Source organism: Xenopus tropicalis, chromosome 7, assembly GCF_000004195.4.
Source record: "Xenopus tropicalis strain Nigerian chromosome 7, UCB_Xtro_10.0, whole genome shotgun sequence".
In the NCBI taxonomy this organism is placed as follows: Eukaryota; Metazoa; Chordata; class Amphibia; order Anura; family Pipidae; genus Xenopus; species Xenopus tropicalis.
The window spans coordinates 6773311-6794650 of NC_030683.2; the positions used below are offsets into that span (position 1 = coordinate 6773311).

Below are 21340 nucleotides of genomic sequence, written 5' to 3' on the forward strand. Positions count from 1 at the left end.
GGTCTTAGGTGGAGACCGAAACGTTGGCCGTTTTATTAGCATGATACAATAAAAATAATGTTTTATCTTTAAAAGTTCCTGGTGTGCACCTTATATTTTTGGATTTTTTGGATAATCAGATACATGGAGGTAGCACCCAGGTAATTTGTATTGTAAGTGTGGTGTGCTGAAAGCGTTTTGGTTAATTCTGGTTGTTGAGTGATTAAACTGACACACACACAAGTAAAAATGAATATAAGAGATTTATTGATACTTAGCACTGATCGCTGAGGGACCCCGTCCACTTAATAGCTCAGCAGTAACGCCAACAGAACCAGACACAAGAAACGCTGAACAGGGACGGGCCAAGCCAACCTGGCACCCTAGGCAACCCGGTCGGCCACCTTGACACTGCACCTTTTTGCCCCCTGCGTGTGCTTTGGGGGGGGCTGCAATGCAGCGGGGCAATGACTAAAGAGCGCGAACTAGGGGTAGGCAGGAGAGGGTCCTGCCTGGCACCCCCCAATCGTTGCACCTTAGGCAGCTCCCTACCCCTAGTTCTGCCCCATCTGTGCATAGGGGGCCCTGGGATCTTGTCAAGAGTAGGAAGAGAAACACTCACTCGCATACACCCTGCCCAGTGCAATTTTCTCTTAACAGAAGCACCGGCTGGGGGTTTCGGGTAAGCCTAACATTTGGCACCCCTAGTTATTTAGTCTTTCCTTCTCCTTTAAATAGTTTTTCAGTTATTTGCCTTCCTCTTCTACATCTTTCCAGCTTTCAAATGAATGGGGGGGGGGGGTCACTGACCCCAGAAGCCAAAAAAAAACTATTGCTCTGTCAGCTTGCGCTTTTATTATTGGTACTTTTCATCCTTTATCTTTCTATTCAACCCCTCTCATATTCATATTCCAGTCTCTTATTGAAACCACTGCCTGGTTCCTAAGAAAACAAGACCCTAGCAACCTCAATATCTATGTCATACTAAAAGTTAATTCAAAGGTGAACAACCCCAAACTTACTTATTTATTTCTTGAGCCTTTCTGTGTCTCAATTACTTGCCCAGGTTGGCTCTGTGTTTGCATTTTGGGGCTAAACCTCCAGTCTTTTGCTTTGTGTTTGGACCTTGTGCCTGTTCTTGGCTTCACTATCTCCCTGCCTGCCCTGACATAGTTCCTGTTGATGACTATGCCTTCGCTTGACCCTCGCCTGTACCTTGTTTATTGGAAATCTCTCTTCTGTGTTCAGTTTCCCCGACGGTACTGCAATTTAAAGTTCAGGGCCCCCAAAAGGGTGTCAGTGAAGCCCCGTGTCGGCAGGGGTCTCCTGCTTTACTTAAAAGGGGTTTCCCTAAGCAAGTCCCATGGCTCCTGCTTTACAGAATGGTAGCTCTGGGGGTGCCTAGCTTTAATGGGCACAATGGTGCACTTACCAAAAGACTGGAGAGAGCCAAAGGCACTTAGTGCCACTTTACAGAAGTGCAAGGAGTTTGGCTGGAAGCAAGTACCTTTAAAGCCACATTTACCAACACTATAACTACCCTGGCGTCAATAGGTTCAGCAACATAAATGGGTAGTAGGGTTGCCACCTCTGCCGGCTTCTTTCTCCGGACAGTGGGCTGAAGGTAAGTATTATGTATGCGCACTCGAGGGAGGGGTTTAGGTGGGCGGCAGGGGCATGGTGTCTGCAACGGGGCCCCTTTAGAGGTGTGGCTGACCCAGTGGGCCCTACCCTGAAGGTAGACTGGTGCAAGGTTTCCTATAAGTACCTAAAAAAAGTTATTGTCCCAGCAGAGAAAGCTGCCTAAGCTTTGGATGCGTAAGGAAGATTCTGGATCTCCCATGCCTGAAGGTGCACAACTGGGAATACCCATAAGATAATGCTGAAAATAAATAATGCACAGGGGGGACATTATTTCAAAGGCTAAGAGCATATATTATAGTCCTAGTTCCGCCTCTGATTCCTAGTTATAGGCTGCTCTTCTCCCACTGGCAAGGAAGTAGGTGGAGCCTAGTCAGACTGTAAGGACTAGTTAAAGGAGACATTTCATATCACCTTCATATTCAGTTATATGATTCATCTTTCTTCAATCTATGTAATCTTGCAGAAAAAAAACGATTTGAATGCATTTTACCTGCTAAAATCGTTTTTATATCAGAGCTGCAGAGAGATCTTCACTCCTCTGAAGCTAAACTGAAATGAGAGATGGGAGTGTCTCTTCATTCTCCCACAGGAAATGGTCACAGCACTGACTGACAGGCTGAACTCTGCTGTAGCCCCTCCCACCCCCCTGCCTGTGTATCTGTTACCAGTCTGCACATAGCTGTCCTGTGCTGCTGCCTGATCTTTACAAGTTGCAGGGAGTTGTTGCAGGAGAAAATACCAAAAAACAGCCAGTTTAGGTATCAAAGTACAAGTTGCAGGGGAGTTGTTTGCAGGAGAAAATACCAAAAACCGGCCAGTTTTAGGTGTCAAAGTACAAGTTGCAGGGAGTTGTTGCAGGAGAAAATACCAAAAAAAAAACCAGTTTAGGTGTCAAAGTACAAGTTGCAGGGAGTTGTTGCAGGAGAAAATACAAAAAAAAACCCCAGTTTAGGTGTCAAAGTACAAGTTGCAGGGAGTTGTTGCAGGAGAAAATACAAAAAAAACCCAGTTTAGGTATCAAAGCTACAAGTTGCAGGGAGTTGTTTGCAGGAGAAAAACCAAAAAACAGCCAGTTTAGGTATCAAAGTACAAGTTGCAGGGAGTTGTTGCAGGAGAAAATACCAAAAAACAGCCAGTTTAGGTATCAAAGTACAAGTTGCAGGGAGTTGTTGCAGGGGAAAATACCAAAAAACGGCCAGTTTAGGTATCAAAGTACCAGGGTTGTTGCAGGAGAAAATACCAAAAAACAGCCAAGGTGCAAATAAGTTGCAGCAAAAAACAGCCAGTTTAGGTGTCAAAGTACAAGTTGCAGGGAGTTGTTGCAGGAGAAATACAAAAAAACCCAGTTTAGGTGTCAAAGTACAAGTTGCAGGGAGTTGTTGCAGGAGAAAATACAAAAAAACCCCAGTTTAGGTATCAAAGTACAAGTTGCAGGGAGTTGTTGCAGGGGAAAATTCCAAAAAAAACCAGTTTAGGTATCAAAGTACAAGTTGCAGGAGTTGTTGCAGGGAAATACAAAAAAAACCCAGTTTAGGTATCAAAAGTACAAGTTGCAGGGAGTTGTTGCAGGAGAAAATACAAAAAAAAACCAGTTTAGGTATCAAAGTACAAGTTGCAGGAGTTGTTGCAGGAGAAAATACAAAAAAAAACCAGTTTAGGTATCAAAGTACAAGTTGAGGGAGTGTTGCAGAGAAATACAAAAAAACCCAGTTTAGTAATCAAAGTACCAAGTTGCAGGGAGTTGTGCAGGGAAAATACCAAAAAAAACCCAGTTTAGGTGTCAAAGTACAAGTTGCAGGGAGAGTTGTTGCAGGAGAAAATACAAAAAAAACCCAGTTTAGGTGTCAAAGTACAAGTTGCAGGGAGTTGTTGCAGGAGAAAATACAAAAAAAACCCAGTTTTAGGTATCAAAGTACAAGTTGCAGGGAGTTGTTGCAGGGGGAAAATACCAAAAAAACCCAGTTTAGGTGTCAAAGTACAAGTTGCAGGGAGTTGTTGCAGGAGAAAAATACAAAAAAAACCCAGTTTAGGTATCAAAGTACAAGTTGCAGGGAGTTGTTGCAGGAGAAAATACCAAAAAATGGCCAGTTTAGGTGTCAAAGTACAAGTTGCAGGGAGTTGTTGCAGGAGAAAATACAAAAAAAAACCCAGTTTAGGTGTCAAAGTACAAGTTGCAGGGAGTTGTTGCAGGAGAAAATAAAAAAAAAAAAAACCCAGTTTAGGTGTCAAAGTACAAGTTGCAGGGAGTTGTTGCAGGAGAAAATACAAAAAAAACCCAGTTTAGGTATCAAAGTACAAGTTGCAGGGAGTTGTTGCAGGAGAAAAACCAAAAAACAGCCAGTTTACGGTATCAAAGTACAAGTTGCAGGGGATTGTTGCAGGAGAAAATACCAAAAAACAGCCAGTTTAGGTATCAAAGTACAAGTTGCAGGGAGTTGTTGCAGGAGAAAATACCAAAAAACAGCCAGTTTAGGTATCAAAGTACAAGTTGCAGGGAGTTGTTGCAGGAGAAAATACCAAAAAACAGCCAGTTTAGGTATCAAAGTACAAGTTGCAGGGAGTTGTTGCAGGGGAAAATACAAAAAAAACCCAGTTTAGGTATCAAAGTACAAGTTGCAGGGAGTTGCATGTAAAAACAAACACATTTCTTTTCATTAGGTACAGTCTATAGAATAGACTCCTTTAGTATGAAAAACGTTTTTTTTGGCAAAATATTATTTTTCAATAAAGAGATTTAAGAGGCTTACTTACAAGGATCGAGTCACAGACGCTGCCAGCCAAGTGAACAGCTTTTCAGGAGGGCTGGGCGGGGCTGGGAGCAGAACAAGAGAGAAGGACCCCAGCGTGACTGACGTGGGCGGGGAAATGACATCACCAAAGTCCCCGCCCACATCTCACGCCCACTCCTCTCTCATTGGCTGCAGCGTGTCTATGGGAAAGAAGCTAGGGCCGGCGGCCTGAGCTGAAGATAGAGACATGCTTCTGGCAGGAAGCCCTGTGGATGGGAGGGGCTGCAGTGTTTCAGCAGGGATTTAACAGCCTTCTTGAAGAGTAAGTAGAAAATAAACTTTATTGTATTCAATTTTTCTGTGTTAGCTGCTTTTTAAGATAAAGTGAAAATTTATTGTATATGTCTCCTTTAAGGTTTTCCGGTTGCTTTGACCTCCATGTGCTATTTAACCAGAGAAACTGTAAAACAGTTAGTTTGACGCCATACAGGAGAGGTCCAAAGTGCATCTTGACCGGTTGGATAGTCAGTCCATTTCATTCTCATTAGAGAAGTGGGTTACATTTCTATCACAGAAAAATGCAGCAGAATAGTAAAATATATATATGACTATATACCCCCCCTTCCCAGATTCTAATGCTAATTTATCAGGTACAGTAGCGGATTAGTCATTTAGACGCATAGTAAATCTCGGAAAAGTCGCAGCGTGAACTGCGAAACTGCAACTGTGAAAAGTTTGGGGACACTGGCGTGTGACAATGGCAGCACTTTAAACTCCATTAAAATCAATGGAATAAATCCTGATCTGCTGTAGGATGAAGAAGTGTAGAAAGTTTGGTTGTTGTTCCCCTAAAACTGTAGGAGGAGATAAAGCAGAATAAGCGGATGAATAAGCTGAAGTCGAAGAAAGGTTTGTGGGTTTTTCAAACCAACATAATGATGGAAGAGCATTAAAGTGCTCATTTGTTGCTGCTATAATAACCTGGAATTGTTCCCATATCGATATATAACTCTGTATCTCTTGTGTTATCTCTGTGGTTTCTATTCAGCCTGCATTGTCCTAGGACTGAAATTCCTGCATGATTAGAACATTGTTCACAGGTACTGTAGAAGGCGGATGGTGCTATTTTCGGCAAGCCAAAAACATACGCCAGACGCCTCGTCTTATATTAGCCCAAGAGACCTGCTGTACGCAGCGGTCTCCCTTCCAAGTACTAACCAGGACCAGCCCTGCTTAGCTTTCCAGATGAACCAAGAACAGGTTCATTTGGGCCGCAGGTGAGTTGGTTTAAAGCTTTGAAATACTTTGGCAAAGTGTAAAAGTCTGTATAAAGAAAAAAAGTTGAGAAAGGCGGCAAGCTAAAGCCAAAAGGGCCGTGAACAAATTCAAAGAGTTAAGAGACTTGCTATACACAGGCACTCTTCCTTCAATGGACTTAAGCCCTTTTGGCTTTAGCTTGCCGCCTTTCTCATCTTTGATTCTTTCTCCGGACTTTTAAACTTTGCCAAAGTATTTCAAGCTCTTTTTAACCAAATTACCTGCGTCCCAAATGAACCTGATCTAGATTGATCTGGAAAGCTAAGCAGGGCTGGCCCTGGTTAGTACTTGCAAGGGAGAACGCTGCGCATCGCAGGTCTCTTCCCTCTTTGAATTTATTCATGGCCCTTTTGGCTTTAGCTTGCTGCCTTTCTCAACTTTGATTCTTTCTCCGGACTTTTACACTTTGCCAAAGTATTTCAAATTTTTTTTTAACTAAGTCACCTGTGGCCCAAATGAACCTGATCTTGGTTGATCTGGAAAGCTGAGCAGGGCTGGCCCTGGTTTATACTTTGAAGGGAGACCAATGTGTATAGCAGGTCTCGTTACTCTTTGAATTTTCTCATGGCCCTTTTGGCTTTAGCTTGACGCTTTTCTCAACTTTGATTCTTTCTCCGGACTTTTACATTTGCCAAACTATTTCCATTTTTTCAACCAAATCACCTGTGGCCACACCACCCCAAATCAGTCCTTTGAAGAGAGTGTGCCTGTGTATGCTATTGTATGTGCAGTTTTGGTGCCACTCGTTACTTACAATATACTGCCATCATTAACACTGCTCCAGCCCTCTCCCCTCCCCTAGGAGCTATTCCCAGTGCACTTCCCATAGCCTGCAGCCAATTAGTACCTCGGCTGGTGGATCCCAGTCCCTGGTCTAAATTAGCCGGAATTTGTTAGGGCGTCTAATTAAATTATGGAATTTAGTTAGGTCTTGTGCAGGGTAGGACTATTGTGTGAAGGGCCCACCAGGCCCCCTGGTGTTCAACCCTGATCTTGTGTCATTATCTGACTCTTTAAGGGGACCTTTTTAATCACCCCAACGCCAACCACCCCCTCACACTCCAAGTCACCCACAAGCCTATTCTCAGTTCTGCCCCAGTGCCTGCTAACATTCATACCTCAGCACCTGAAGCACAGCCCCTCGGCTAAGATCAGTAACCCCTGATTGAGATAAGAACAAAGCCAACCTTACAGTATGTAGGGGATCGACCCAGTTTAACCCATAGACGAGCCCCTGATCTAAGGGATGGACCAGTCAATAGTCATTTATATAATAAGTGCACTACTCAATTGGGTAAGTAAGGAACACATCTGTGTGGCAGGTGTAATGATTGCAGATTCAAGAGAGATTATAGGCCTCATGTACAATGCTCCATGCAGTGGGTAAAGTGCAAAACAAAGGCCCCGATCAGCAGTGTAACAAGTCGACACCATGTTCCCCTGCAAAAATGATCTTTAGAGGGGGCCGGCACAAAGACTCTCCGGCTTCCTCTCTAGTAATGCCACTGGCCTTAATCTGCCATTTTTTGCACTTTGCCAACTGTGTGGGGCATAGTGCCTAAAGTCTCAGGCCTCTATGCTCAGTTTTACAACACAAAGACATAGGGACCATGAATGGTTCTCTGTGTTAGGCAGCACTCCATTCAAGACTCACCCCAATCTGTCCCTACTGTTTGCGTCATTTTTAGATAGTATAATCTGTACCATTCCACCCAACATCAGAAAGAAAAGGAAATAGACAATGTTAAAGAATGTTCCAACCCTTATTTTATTGTGAAATATCTCTGCACCGTTTTGGGTTTGGCTGTAGAAAATGGTTATGGATTTCTGATATAGTGAGGCGCATCTACATCTTATCTTCAGTTGCCCGCCTCTTCATCTAGGAAACAGAATGCAGGTCAGTGTCATTAATTAAAAGAACCCAACTTAGCCACAAAGTATTTTCTAGTCTAGGAGCTAGTGACGTGTGGGTATATCTGATACCAGCAAGTTAACCCATGGGTTGGGGTGGATTTGAGTAAGAAAGTGGGATTGCTGGTGTGGGTGGGTGGCAAGTCCAGCTTTTTCCAGCAGGTCCCGCCCCCCTGTTGATGATGTCAGTGAAAAGCCTCTACCCATCCGGGACATCATCAGGCATTCTGGAACTCTACATGTTAATCTCATGAGATCCGTCTTTGACTGTGGGATCAAGTGACAAGATTTTCTCAGTAAATGAAATTTGGCCCAAATGAGCAATATCACGGAATAGCCAAGAGGGGCGCTGAGCTGTAGGGGGAAATGTATGAACTCAGACCTGTACTGGGTTCTTACCCGAGCTGCAGGGGGAGTTGTACTCGGTAACTGCATGTTCCGCTGGAAGCAGAATAAGAACAGAGCAGGGATTAGTTTAGCCCCCAGTACCTTAGTGTGTCCAATTGGTAACATAGTGAGAAATTAGTACATGGTTAGGAAATAGTTAAGGTGTATGTTGATCAGGGTCAGGCTATAATTATAGTTAGCAACCCATTCTGATTAGTTATCAACCTTTAGGGCGACAATGTCAGGTCTTGGGTAACTGATTCACATTCCAGTGGCAAAAGGCCTTGGGTCGATCCTCAGCGCCTATGCGAATTCCTTTTGACCCATACGCCATTAACAAAAATGTTTCCTGTAACGTTGGTTTGGGATGTGGAAATGCCAACAGTTTGCATGAAAAAACAAAGTATGGGAACTAAATATTAAGTTACTCTGCCCATTTAGTCAACTTTTAGTATTTTATAAATGGCCTATTGTAAGCAACTTTTCACTTGGTCTTCATTCGTCTAACTCTTTGCAGCTTTCAGATATTAAAATATTATTTTACCCAAAATGGCTCAAGTCACACTGGATTTTCTACCTAAAGAGAAGCCCCTTACTTGGCTCATAATAATCATAGACCTTCACTGTGGCCGGCTTTAGGTTCTTCACCACAATGTCTTGTTCCACCATGAAGGAGAGATGAACTGGATCATGTCCTAACTAGTAGGGGAGAGAGAGAGAAACCTCAGAGCCCAGTTCTTCTTTACAAATATTATGAAAGATGCTGAGAAATCAGAGACCCAAGTTCCCACCTCATTCAGGTATAACGCCAGGACATCATTTTGGGTCTCAATGTGCTTTATCGTATTGCTGCTCACTAGCTGTGAAAAAGAAACAAAATCAAAGATCAAAGTCCAAAACACTTACAAAAGTTTCCCCAAACATGTCTGGCTCTCAGTCCATACAAACCGCTATTCTGCCTGGGATCCATAACAACAGTATCTAGGCTTCAGCATCCCCTTAATCTCTTGGGATTCTTTCTCCTCCTCTAACCCACTCGGCCCCCTCCCTTAGGAATTTAATTTGGCTGTTGGCTACTGAGCATGCTCAGTTCTTCTTACCTCAGGTTACCGATCACACCCTCCAGTCTAGCAGCCAATAAAGAGAGGGCATTGCTGGTTTCCATACAAACTCTGCTCTAGCTGTGCACTCTCCTAAACTCCTGTCCTGAGCTCAGTTTAACCAATACAGGGCACAATCCAAGCGGGACTTTTTATCTATAAGTAAGCTCTGCCTGTGTAAGGCTGCTTTTTTCTTTACATGAGTAATAGCTGCCGGGGGAAAGCTGCTATTTGTTCAAAGAAAAATGTGATGGTGCTGGCGAACGGAGGGGATATATGCAATACAGATGGTGTGGTTTGGGTGGGGGAGATGGGCCCAACTTATATACATGGTAGGAAAATGTAGGGTTTACATGTCTTTTAAAGATGTCATTTGTATCACATAATATGATAGAATATTAGAAGTCACCTTGGAGTTCCATGGCTTGTAGAAATAAGGTCCTATAATGCCATGGTGACTAATATCCTTATATTTTACAATCATTCTTAGTATTCCTGGTATCTCACTGCAGCTACTTTCAAAGCTGGCACTCCTGGACCCCATTGTTGACTCATTAAAATGCCCCATGTCAGTTATAATGTAAAAACCCGTGTTCTACAGAATAGTTACTACTTACCTGATGCGTTGTGCTCCGCACTGGGATAAAGCCTGAGAGCATCTTGACCTCAACCAGAGCCAAGTTGGATTCCTCCCGAGACCCTGTGTATCTGCAGGAAGAGAAGCACAGAAGAGTCAGTGACTGTGGGACTCATTCTGCCCAAGTGAAGTTGATGCAGACTTCATTCCTAGGAATAATACTAGTTCCTGAGCTCCAGAGATAACTATCTTGGGCAGTCTAAGGTTTCTTGACGTGTTTCTTGATTGTGTTAATAAGCAATGTAAGAAGAATAAGATCACGGGGTGTGTATGTGTCTAAGTACACCAGATGTGCAGCAGTATATCAGGTTGCATTTGTATCTTACTGGAAAAGTAGAGGGAAACAGTCAGTAGTTGCCCATAAGTCAATGGGACAATGTGTGAGCTTCTGTACTAGAGCAGTAGGGAGACACAATGGTGGAATAAATTGGAATAAAAGAGAATACTCACTGAATATAAATGTCTATGCCCATCTGTTTCATTGGCTCCTGGGGACATTGCTGTGGTTGGGTCTCCACTCGTACTGAGAAGGTGGCGTCACTTCTAGGTGGGGGAATGTTGTATCTCAGGACAGTCTGTGGGACGAGAACTGAATCAGACTGGGAATCTATCAGATTGAGGAATAGTAAGAGAGTGAGTGTCCCCTCACCTGTACATAAACACAGCCGCTCCCAGTGGCTGACAGAGAGTACTCCCCAGGGATATCTGGCAGTGAGGCTTTCTGTAGCAGGAGTCGGTTAGTCTGATCCACATGGAACTGTTGATGGAACCCAGTCTTGGAAGTGACTGTGACTGTGACATCTCCCTTGTCAGAGAATGTGGCCTCGGCATACTCAGCAAGAGCCTGTAGCGCTACAACCGTGTCCTGTGAGATGAAGGAGGAAGGTATAGCAAGCGCAGATATAGCCAGATACATCACAATAGAGTTTTCAGGCGCTAAACGTTGAGCTTTTCTGAATTAAATTGCTTCTCAAATTGAATCTTGCCCATGAGTTTTCACATGTTAAACCTTTTCCTCACTGAACTGCAGCTGGCCCATATTTTGAACATTACTAAAAGAAATGCCAAACATCACTCGTTAGACTTTTTATGAACTGAAATAATAGATCCCCCTCATATCTACATGTTATAGGCATGGGCAAAGTAGCTCCAGGCCCAAGGGGAGGCCATAGAACCTCTGCCTTATTAGAAAGAGAAGCCAGATGGACCTTCTATTTAGACCTTAGAGAACCTAATGGTTTAAAATTAGAATTCGACATATCATGTTTCGTATAATACATGTAGCTATGGGTGTCATAATATAGCTTTTTGTATACTTAGATATCCACCTATAAATAAGTATGAAACTGTAATCCTATGCTCCCCCCCCCCCCCAGTATGATTGGACTAGGTTCTTTTACATATATCAATGTGAACTCATTGGATTTAGCCTATGATTAAGTGCCCTTAGGAGGCATAAAATGCGTCAGGCTACTAATATGATAGTTTAAAGATATGTAAAGTGAACAACTGCTTAAAATCTTCTACCTCTGTGGGTCAGGAATAGTGCCAGACTAATAATTACCACTGGTTTTATTTCCCACCCTTGCGGAAGGTCCAGGGCGCTATCACAGTTCCTACAATACTTGACTCCCTTATATTGGCTTCCTTCCAGTTACCTGAGTAGAGTAGAACCCCCCATAAGGATTTTGCTGCTTGCTCAGCCAGTTGACTATCTCAGAAGCTTTTCTCCGGTCCTTCTTAGTTTCTGAGCGAAGGGCCAGCAGCACATAGGAGGCTAACTCCACTTCGGCTGAGGGAGCGCGGTTCCAGGATGAGAGGTTGAAGGCCTCAAAGGCAGGTATCTGCTCCCAGTGTAACTGTCCATCTAGAGATACAAAGTATAATGTTTGTTTCTTTACTGCTGTTAATATTAATTGTTAGTTCTGTGTCCACTTCATAGAGTGGAGGGAACATCAAAAGGCCCCAAAATAGCATTCTTTTCAGTGGATAAAGGAGTGACCTGTTTGAATGGAGTGACACGGTGAGCCGTCTGAACCTAAAGTCTAGATACATCGTTACAGTGCCTACCTAGTTAGTTTTGGTGGTTAGTACAATAATAAATGCAAAAGAAGAAAAATTCTGGATAAAAAAATAAATAATGACTAAACTATGAAATATAATAAGAAACCTAAATAGTCAAATAGGCACTTTGTGGTCACAGTTTAATCACCTTATCTCACCAGTGGCTGGAATACAGACCATATTATCCATCTTGTCCCTGACTATGCCCTGGGAATATCATTCAGTTGTTCAGCCTATTCTCTCTGTAAGACAGTGAGTGCTTTCCAAGATCCTCTATGCCGTGGACCCGTTGTCCTCTATTTATGTATTTGGTGGCCAAATTAATGTAGAACAATGATGTCATACAAAGAGTTGAATGGAAAGGTTGGGCAAGCCGGGGGCCATAGTATTTTCTTGGAAGGACACCTTCAGCCCTTGGGCTTCTAGCTGGACAGACATGACCTAACTAATTATAACCAGAAGATGGAAAAAAAAGTAATACTAGCAAACTTCCACCAGATATTGGCAGAAACTGACCTATATTTTCACACGGAACTCAAGACAGTCATTACAAACTCAATGAAATGAGGAAGGCCACAACTAGAATTTAATGCCCGAATGGAGTTATAGATAATATATTCCCTTATACAACTAAAAATAGTTCTTTGGTTCGAGACAGTGGAACTTTTGGAGTAGAGGAAGAGTGTACTTTCCCAGTTGGACCTGCACCCAACCTGAACCCACAAAGTGAGGAACATGTGCAATAAGGAACATATATACACACAATTCCATACCTTTCCTTATGGCCTTCTCCTCCAGTTTAGCCAGCAGCATCTCCCTGAGTTTATTATCTCCACTCAGAGAGAAAGTGTAGGCCAGTAGAGCCTGGATGTAGGCACTGCTCACGTTTTTGGCAGCCTCCCTGAGACAGTATAGAGCGTGCCTGAGTAAATTGCCCTAAAGAAAGAGACAGGGTCAAAGAGATTCTGATTAATGGTTTTAAAGTTGTAAACTGAATTAGAAGCAGCGTTTGTTTTCCCATTGTTTATGTTGCAATGTCCTGTTTCATAGATAATTCATTCATGTTGGCAGTGACTTGGATGGCCAATAGGGTAGTGGGTCAGCTTCTTAGCCTGTAGTTCTTTGGTTTGTATATTATATTAGTATATTAAAAACAGAGGAGTCAGAGTCGTAGTCCGGGTACCATAGATTCAGGAGTCGGAGTCGAAGGATTTATCCACCCGCTCCTCAGCCCTGGCTATGGCGTCACTGTGTAAACATTTATCCCTACAGTGTATATAGCGATGAGCTTCTGTCATTATTAGCAAATTCATAATTACACAACACAATTTTACTCACCTGTTTTGACAAACCGGCGTCCATTAGAGCAATAGAGATGTAAGCAGAGAGTGATAGTTCATCATCATCCACTCCCCCCTATAAGACAAAAAGTCATTATCTAAGTTCTTCTTGTTGTTATAGAGTGAATCCCTTATATCATAGCTGTCTCAGGTGTATCGTAGCTGTCTCAAGTGTATCATAGCTGTCTCAGGTGTATCATAGCTGTCTCAGGTGTATCATAGCTGTCTCAAGTGTATAATAGCTGTCTCAGGTATATCATAGCTGTCTCAAGTGTATCATAGCTGTCTCAGGTGTATCATAGCTGTCTTGGGTGTATCATAGTTGTCTCGGGTGTATCATAGTTGTCTCGGGTGTATCATAGCTGTCTCGGGTGTATCATAGCTGTCTCGGGTGTATCATAGCTGTCTCAGGTGTATCACTGCTGTCTCAGGTGTATCATAGCTGTCTCAGGTGTATCATAGCTGTCTCAGGTGTATGACTGCTGTCTCGGGTGTATCATAGCTGTCTCACGTTTACCATAGCTGGCGTACCTTCAGAGCATTATTGAAGCGTTTTCCCACCCTTCGGAAACAGCCGCATTTTTTTTTGCAATAGTTCCATAGTAACAAAATACATTGGCGAATCTGGACTCTATCTATGAAGATGTAGGGACGAGCCTTGCTGAAGGACTTTGTTACATATGCATTCAGCCTACACAGAGGGTAGAGAACACAAGTAATAGGTTTGGTATTCGGTGGTCAAACGAGGACATATTGAGTTAGAGAGGGTCCGGAAAAGGGCAACTAAGCCAATAAAGCGCATGGAAGGTCTCAGTTATGAAGAGACTGGCCAAGTTGGGGTTGTTTACACTGGAGAAGAGGCGCTTAAGGAGGGATATGATAACCATGTATAAATATATAAGGGGACCATATAATAACCTCTCTAATACTTTATTTACCAGTAGGTCCTTCCAACGGACACAAGGGCCCCCACTTCGTTTAGAAAGGAGTGTGAATTTGTGGAATTCTCTCCCTGAATCAGTGGTACTTGCTGATACATTAGATAGGTAGAAGAAGGGACTGGGTGGGTATTTAGCAAGTGAGGGAATACAGGGATATGGGAGATAGCTCTTAGTACAAGTTGCCCCAGGGACTGGTCCCATTGCCATCTTGGAGTCAGGAAGGAATTTTTTCCCCTCTGTGGCAAATTAGAGAGGCTTCAGATGGGGTTTTTTGCCTTCCTCTGGATCAACTAGCAGTTAGGAAGGTTATATATAGGCATTAAGGTTGAACATGATGGACGTGTGTCTTTTTTCAACCTAACTTACTATGTTACTATTATATAGGATGGATGGAGAACACAAATGCTCCATGGAAGAGTTTTCTATGGACCTGGGAAAACCTTTCAATGAGTTTGTAATCAAAGCTTCCTCTTGCCCATCTTCATATATCATCTTGAAGTGTATGAGGCTTATTTAGAAATCATCGCCATGTATTGCCATTGATATTATTTCATCTTTGACACATTTGTCTATAGTGTTGGGCACAGAATGACTGCATGGATATCAATATGATTGGGACGCCATGAACTGGATTTAAGCACAAATGTAATACTAGCCAGTGTGACAGCTGGTGTAACCCCCCCCCCATCATCCTCGTGAACATCATGAACCTAAAATCCCTCCATGGGTCCCCAGTTATACTGTATATTAGCGACTGCTGTTATGTTCTGTTGCTGGTTGGCTTATGGTGGCAACAAAGAGCCCAGGTGTAGAACCCTAAAAGACCTGGAACTATGGGAAAAAGAAATATTAGCAGAAACATGTGCCTCTATGTTGGTCATTTATCAGTGAGCAACATGTTCCATATTATTAGGGAGGCCATAAATACCCAGTGGAAGGCCTGCTTCCAGTGAAAATGGCAGTATCCCTATTGTTCTAATAATAAAAAAAAATATAGGTTTTGTTATTGCTAGGGAACAAGCACCTGTAATGGATTGCACAATACACACACTTATACGTGCCCATTTAAGCACGCCATGCTTGTGGGTGTAATGAGGCTTCTGATGTTTATAATGTGTGGGTCCACATCATTTACCATATAGGGGGTTATGTAAGGCACTTTTGCCCAGGAGCAGTAACCCATAGCAACCAATCAGCAGGTAGAATTTCCAGGTCACCTGTTTAAAAGCCAACATCCCATTGGTTGCTGTGGGTTACTGCTCCTGGGCAAACTTAGCGCCTTTTATTATATATAGGGGTAAGATCCCTCACCAATAATTACACAGTAATTACTCACCATGAGTTTTCCTCTGACTGTGGCCTGAATACATAGTAGTATCGATCATATACTTTGCATGTCAGTTGTCTTTGGTACCCTGCAGAAGAGCACACAATATAAATCATCCCATAATAACGATCTATATTATGTTAGACCCGAAAGTGCTCAGCTGCATGTAGCTAATAAAGGGAAAGTACTATGTACAAAGGAGGGAATAATAAGACACATGCATAGATCTACTCCCATTAGTTGGCCTGATATGCAGCATAAAAGGCTATGAAGCATAGTTCCTAGATCTCTATTGCATCTCCAATACCGGCCACTGGTGTTCTTGTGTTTGAGCTTTAACTCAGAAGGAGTGTAATACCAGATTGTGAGTTGTTTGTTATTCATCTCTTGAATGCAGCTACATTGAGAGCTTTCAAAGAGGTCTTGTAGTAATGTATCAAGCTGTTTCTCTTCTAGCTGTGGTTTAAGTCTCTAGACCAAGCCTTGATGTATGAAATATCAGAGGTGGAGGTTTATGGGCTTAGTAGTGTGGAGCCAGTTTGCATCCTAGAGTATTAGGTCCACCTAGCTATGGAAAACGTGAGAAATTTGATGAAGTTGGGTTTGTGGTTTCCCCTGTTGCAGTTGAACCTTCGCTATTAGGTGCCCATTGTCTAAGACAGGGGTCCCCAACCTTTCTTACTCGTGAGCCACAGTCAAATGTAAAAAGACTTGGAGAGCAACACAAGCACCATAAAAGTTCATGGATGAGCCAAATAAGGGCTGTGATTGGGAGCCTCTATGTACACTATCTGCTTACAGGGGGCTTTATTTGGTAGTAAATCTTGTTTTTATTCAACCAAAACTTGCCCCCAAGTCAGGAATTCAAAAATAACTCCCTGGTTTGGGGGCACTGAGATACAAGGGGTTGGTGAGCGACATGTTGCCCCCGAGCCACTGGTTGGGGAACCCTGGTCTAAGTCATGGTACATCTGGAGTTTACATTCTATGAGCCATTTAGTGAAATAGTTCACATTTAGACCTGTTGACAAAGTGTGGAAGGGGGTGGGGTGCTTGGTGAGTTTGAATTTAAGGCGACATTTATCCCAGACGAACAACGTGTTTATAATGAGGAGATGGTTCTAAAATCAAAAGTGTCTGTGAGCTTGGTCTATCTACGGTAAGTGCAGGTGTATGGGGAGTGCAGGAGGGATGAGTATGTGCATTGTTGTTCTATTAAGGACAGAAGCTTGATAATAAGTATAATAGTCGGGCAAAGAACATAGTCACTTCAAATTAACAATAGGCCAGTCTGGTCATCTTTTGTACTTTGGATCCCAAGAAATTAGAGAATCTGAAGCCCACTTTTATGGGAAATTTTCAGTCACGGTTTCAGTTGTTCCTAAGATCAAGCAATTTGGAGTAGTTAATCTTAAATTTGCTCAGTAGATTTAAGGAGAGAATTGTGGGGTCAGAAAGAAAAAAGGGAGATCATCATGGAAGAAGAACGTAGGCCACTATGTTGTAATGTCTGCTCACTACAAGTAAGCCCTGTATGTTAGTGTTAAGTCTGATATGTGAAAGTAAAGGTTCTAGAGCCAGAAGGAATAGGGTTGGGGACAGGGAGCACCACTGGCTTGTCCCATTGAGTAATGAGAAGTAATCAGATGTTACTTTGACACAGGAGACTGGGTTGGTAGAGAAGACTTTGATCCACATTAAAAGATGAAGCACTCAAGGCAGGTAAACATATATGGCCAGTTAGCCCTGTTGAAAGCTTTTTCTGTGATGTTTGAGAGAAGCATGAAATTAACGTTGTCTTTTTTGGCCCAAAACAGTATGTATTACGGTATGCAGAATAGATTTATTGGCAAGAACTTTTGCCAGGAGTTTCATGTCTGTATTAATTAAGGATATTGGGTGGTAGATTATGCACAACATCTGTGGGCAGGGCTCGCAAATTGAAGTTGTGAGGTATTGTTGAACTTGTTCTTTACATGTAGTGGATGTATGGCCGGTGGTATTGGGGATTTGATGTAGCTCAGAGTAGGAGCTTCAAGGAGTACTGAGGAGCAAGCTATTATTATTATTCCTGGATTATTAAAAATATACAGGAGGCTAGTTAGCTGTGTAATGAGCAGAAGATGCGGAGAGATCCTCGTCGTGTTGAACTCAGTGGTGACAGGGAGGAAGGGTGGGAGAACAAGAAAGAGGAGTAAGGAGTATAACTTCTCTTGTCTTGTGGGTGGAAAGAAAAGGCTCCAGTTCAGGTTTGTAAGAATGGCTCCTCCTTATAAACACATCTGCTTCCCTCTTGTAGATCCACTCATGGTGTACCTAGTTGCTCAAAGAAGGTTGGGGCGTACATGGCTCTCATAGAGCATATGTCTTGCCATTTTAAAGGCTAGTAGGGTGAGTAGAAGATCTGCTCTTTAGTATTAAAACTCTGAAAGCAGCAGAGAATGTTTCATGGCCTGTCGGTTCTGCCTCCCACTACTCTATGCAAGTGATCAGGGATAACTGGAATAGTCTTATCTTGCTCTAGAGTTGACTAAATAATTTAGTTTTTTCTACGTCTTCTATTAGATGCCGTAGGGTGTAGATGTGCTGCACCTGTTTAGTTATTCTGGTAGAGTTGCAATCAATCTAGATCTAGCAAGCTCTTTTTATATCTTCTAGAGCGGTGACTGGTTGTGATAGCCTTCCAAGTTGCAAATTTTGTTATTCCTTAATGTTGGCCAACAGTTTGCTGAGACTTTTGCCGGAGGGCTGCGATGAGCGAGACAATGTTGGCCGCAGATGGGAGAGGGGTCGCCTGCATTGCTCCTATATCCTCAAGGTCTCCGTCATCTTGGGGCTGTTAGGTGAGACAGGCCTTTGGAAGAATTTCTCAATTTATTTCTCCATATGGTGTACTGGAGTTTATTGAGATGAGAGTCCTTTCTGATATTTTCCCATTTTGTAAGGATTGATGGGGATATAGCGTATAATCCCAATATGGGAGCAGGAGCTAACAAGCAGCCATCAGACCACTCCCCCTTGTATTTTCTTTTTTGACCTTTTTTACAATTACTACTGTTTAACCAATCAAAATACCAAATGCCCTTTATACTTGATATCCATCTATTTACCAGTGAAACAACCGCTCATGTCCACCTTCCTTGGAAGGGAATTTCCTAATCTGATTGGCTTCACAGTAAAGAGCTGTGCTGTGGGTGAATAAATAGCCTCAGTAAATGCCCTTTCCCTGGGTACTTTGTCTATATTTCCTTTTGTCATATTATAGTAGTAAATGGCTACTTTTCAGTTTTACAGAAACCTGGGAACAAAAATAAAGGGGAATAATCCCTTAAACAAAAATTGAAACTAGGACATCTCACCATCTGTAAGCAATCGTTTGGCTTTGCTCTGGATCTCAGGGCTCAGTTGGTGAGTGTTTTCCAGATACTGTAGAATGTAGATACTGGGGGCAAAAATAATCATTTTCTGCTCTCCATTTCCAAGTGGCATGGCCAGGAGCCGGTCCAGGTTCTGCATGGCTGTTCCCATCAGGTCTCCTGTAGGAAATAATGTAGAATGGAGCAGAGATGTGGAAATAAACACTTGAGTGTATATAGTTCTATGAATATCTAAAACCCTATTGAAATCTCGTTGGGTTGGGTAGACAGGGGGCATTTCCGGATCCACATATCAATTCCCCTTGGCTTTAAAACTTGATCAAAAGCCACAGACAGTGCCCAAGGGAAGTTACGCCAACTTAATACAAGTGCCTGTAGACTTCTAGACTTAAGAAGAAATAAAACAAGGTTCTCCTTACCCAGCACTGTTATATAAGCTCTCTCAGAACCCTTCAGAATATTTTCAGGAACATTCAGGGATATCTTCTCTTTTATAGAATGGGCTAGAACAGAAAGAAACAGAACTCTCAGGTCTACACAATGCACTACTTACTGTATATGTGGTTCAGATCTTGAACATAGTATCCAAGGCTATTGTGATACTAATACCTACAGTTACTATTAGTGGTTGTATATATAGTTTATGTATGTGAGTGTATAGATAGGTAGGTGTGGGTGCTGGGTTTACTTGGATGGGTTGAACTTGATAGACTCTAGTCTTTTTTCAACCCTATGTAACTACAGTATATAACATGAAAAGTCCTGAACATGACTTTGCCTTGAGTACTTGTGGATTATGGTTGAAAACAAGCTAATGGAATGACAAACATTGGCTTAATGCTGTGATTCCCAACCAGTGGCTTGCGAGCAACATTTTGCTCAGCAATGCCTTGGATGTTGCTCCCAGTGGCCTCAAAGTAGGTGCTTATTTTTAAATTCCTGGCTTAAATGCAATCTATATTTGCATCAAAACCATGAGTAGTACCAAACAAAGCCTTCTGTATGGTATAAGTTCAGATAGGGGCTACCTATAGCCAATCACAGCCCATATTCTGCACCCCAGGAACCTTTTGCATGCTTGGTGTTGCTCTCCAACTCTTCTTACATTTGAATGTGACTCATGAGTAAAAAAGGTTGGGGATCCCTGGCTTAATGTCTTTGATTAAGGCTTGTTTGGATATTGGACAGGTTGGAAAATCTAATTGGCCCAGTTGGCAATGGATGCAGCCTACGGTATGATGAGTTGGCGGGGGCCGACTGCTTAAGTCACCAATACGTATGGCTTATGGACTTGCCTGGTTTGGCTCAACAATTGGTCAACCAGATCAGGTGACTATTTACCCATCTGGCAAGAGGATCCTTATGTGTTTAGAGAACAGAAATTTCAATTTATTATCCCCATAAATGAATCTGACAGGTTAATATTGGAAACGCCTGTTTTTGGTTGACAGTTTATTGTTCTACAAAAAAAATTGTATTCCAAGATTCTGCTCGAGACTTTACATTTTCAAAATGTACATAAACAATTTCAATTCCAGAATGAAATCTATTCACTGAGAGTAAAGGCCCAGGAATGTAACTTGCTAAGCACAATAACGACACCTTGAAGGTAAATACGTTTGACTGAATTTGACTGAGCTGCCAAATCTGCCCGTGTATGGGCACCTCAAGTAAACTGGAAGAAAAGCCAATTCAACTGGATGTTAAGATATTTCTAACCCTCTGTACCCCGACCACATCTTACCTTTTGCATTTTGTCTGCAGATCAGAGAGTTGTGAGACTTTTCTACTAGAATTCCCCCTGGCTGATATAAATCAGATGAAGGCATTAGCAATGAATAAAATGACCACACGTCTATCATAATTGGCATATACACTATTCTATCATCTATCTATCTATCTATCTATCTATCTATCTATCTATCTATCTATCTATCATCTATCTATCTATCTCTCTATCATCTATCTATCTATCTATCTATCTATCTATCTATCTCTCTATCATCTATCTATCTATCTATCTATCTATCTATCTATCATCTCTATCTATCTTTCTATCTATCTATCTATCTCTCTATCTATCTATCATCTATCTCTCTAGGTAGCTCTACCTATTTTGAGGCATATAGTACACTATGCAACCACAAGGTAGACCAACCTTTTATGTGGTTGTAGCCACTTTAAATGGAGGGTTTGGTGGTGCTGCAACCACATGAGAATATATTGTATCTTTCTGCAGTATAACTGCTCAAGTACAGATATACCAGTGGCTGATGGGAGCACTCTAAGACTAAATATAATATGGTTGCTATGGAAGTGCTGCTGATCTGGCAAACACTGGAACCAGGCAGGAAGGTTCCAGCCTAGGAAAATGCTGACCAGTGATAAATAGTTAGGACCACCATATGGGGTTTTCTTTAATGTTGCTATGGTGACTTTGTAATTCTATGATTCTTAGATATTTATATCTAAATATAAATATGGTTTGTGAGGATGTGCACTGATCAGTGTGTTAGTATCACTTTCATCACATGCTACTAAGCTGAGTAATAGAAAGCCCAACACAATTTGGACCACTGACTACAAA

At 42.2% G+C, this 21340-nt stretch overlaps 2 protein-coding genes across 2 annotated transcripts in view; both read right to left on the bottom strand.

The window, feature by feature from the left end:
* Positions 1-4388, bottom strand: part of a2ml1 (alpha-2-macroglobulin-like 1) — a 214001-nt gene extending 209613 nt beyond the window's left edge. Inside the window, 1 exon segment of the mRNA NM_001113027.1 lies at positions 4375-4388. The gene's annotated coding sequence lies outside the window, so the exon portion shown is untranslated.
* Positions 4389-7413: 3025 nt separating this feature from the next.
* The window catches only part of LOC101730963 (alpha-2-macroglobulin-like protein 1), a 50092-nt gene continuing 36165 nt past the window's right edge, over positions 7414-21340 (bottom strand). The window contains exons 23-37 of the mRNA XM_031905382.1: positions 20498-20558; positions 19173-19256; positions 18736-18912; positions 15386-15464; positions 13640-13799; positions 13107-13184; positions 12542-12704; positions 11363-11571; positions 10354-10569; positions 10155-10279; positions 9685-9775; positions 8759-8827; positions 8564-8666; positions 7980-8021; positions 7414-7548 (exon numbers count right to left, since the gene is read on the bottom strand). Of these exons, the coding sequence (XP_031761242.1) occupies positions 7529-7548; positions 7980-8021; positions 8564-8666; positions 8759-8827; positions 9685-9775; positions 10155-10279; positions 10354-10569; positions 11363-11571; positions 12542-12704; positions 13107-13184; positions 13640-13799; positions 15386-15464; positions 18736-18912; positions 19173-19256; positions 20498-20558 (1677 nt within the window). The 3' untranslated portion in view covers positions 7414-7528. The remainder of the gene's footprint in view (positions 7549-7979; positions 8022-8563; positions 8667-8758; positions 8828-9684; positions 9776-10154; positions 10280-10353; positions 10570-11362; positions 11572-12541; positions 12705-13106; positions 13185-13639; positions 13800-15385; positions 15465-18735; positions 18913-19172; positions 19257-20497; positions 20559-21340) is intronic.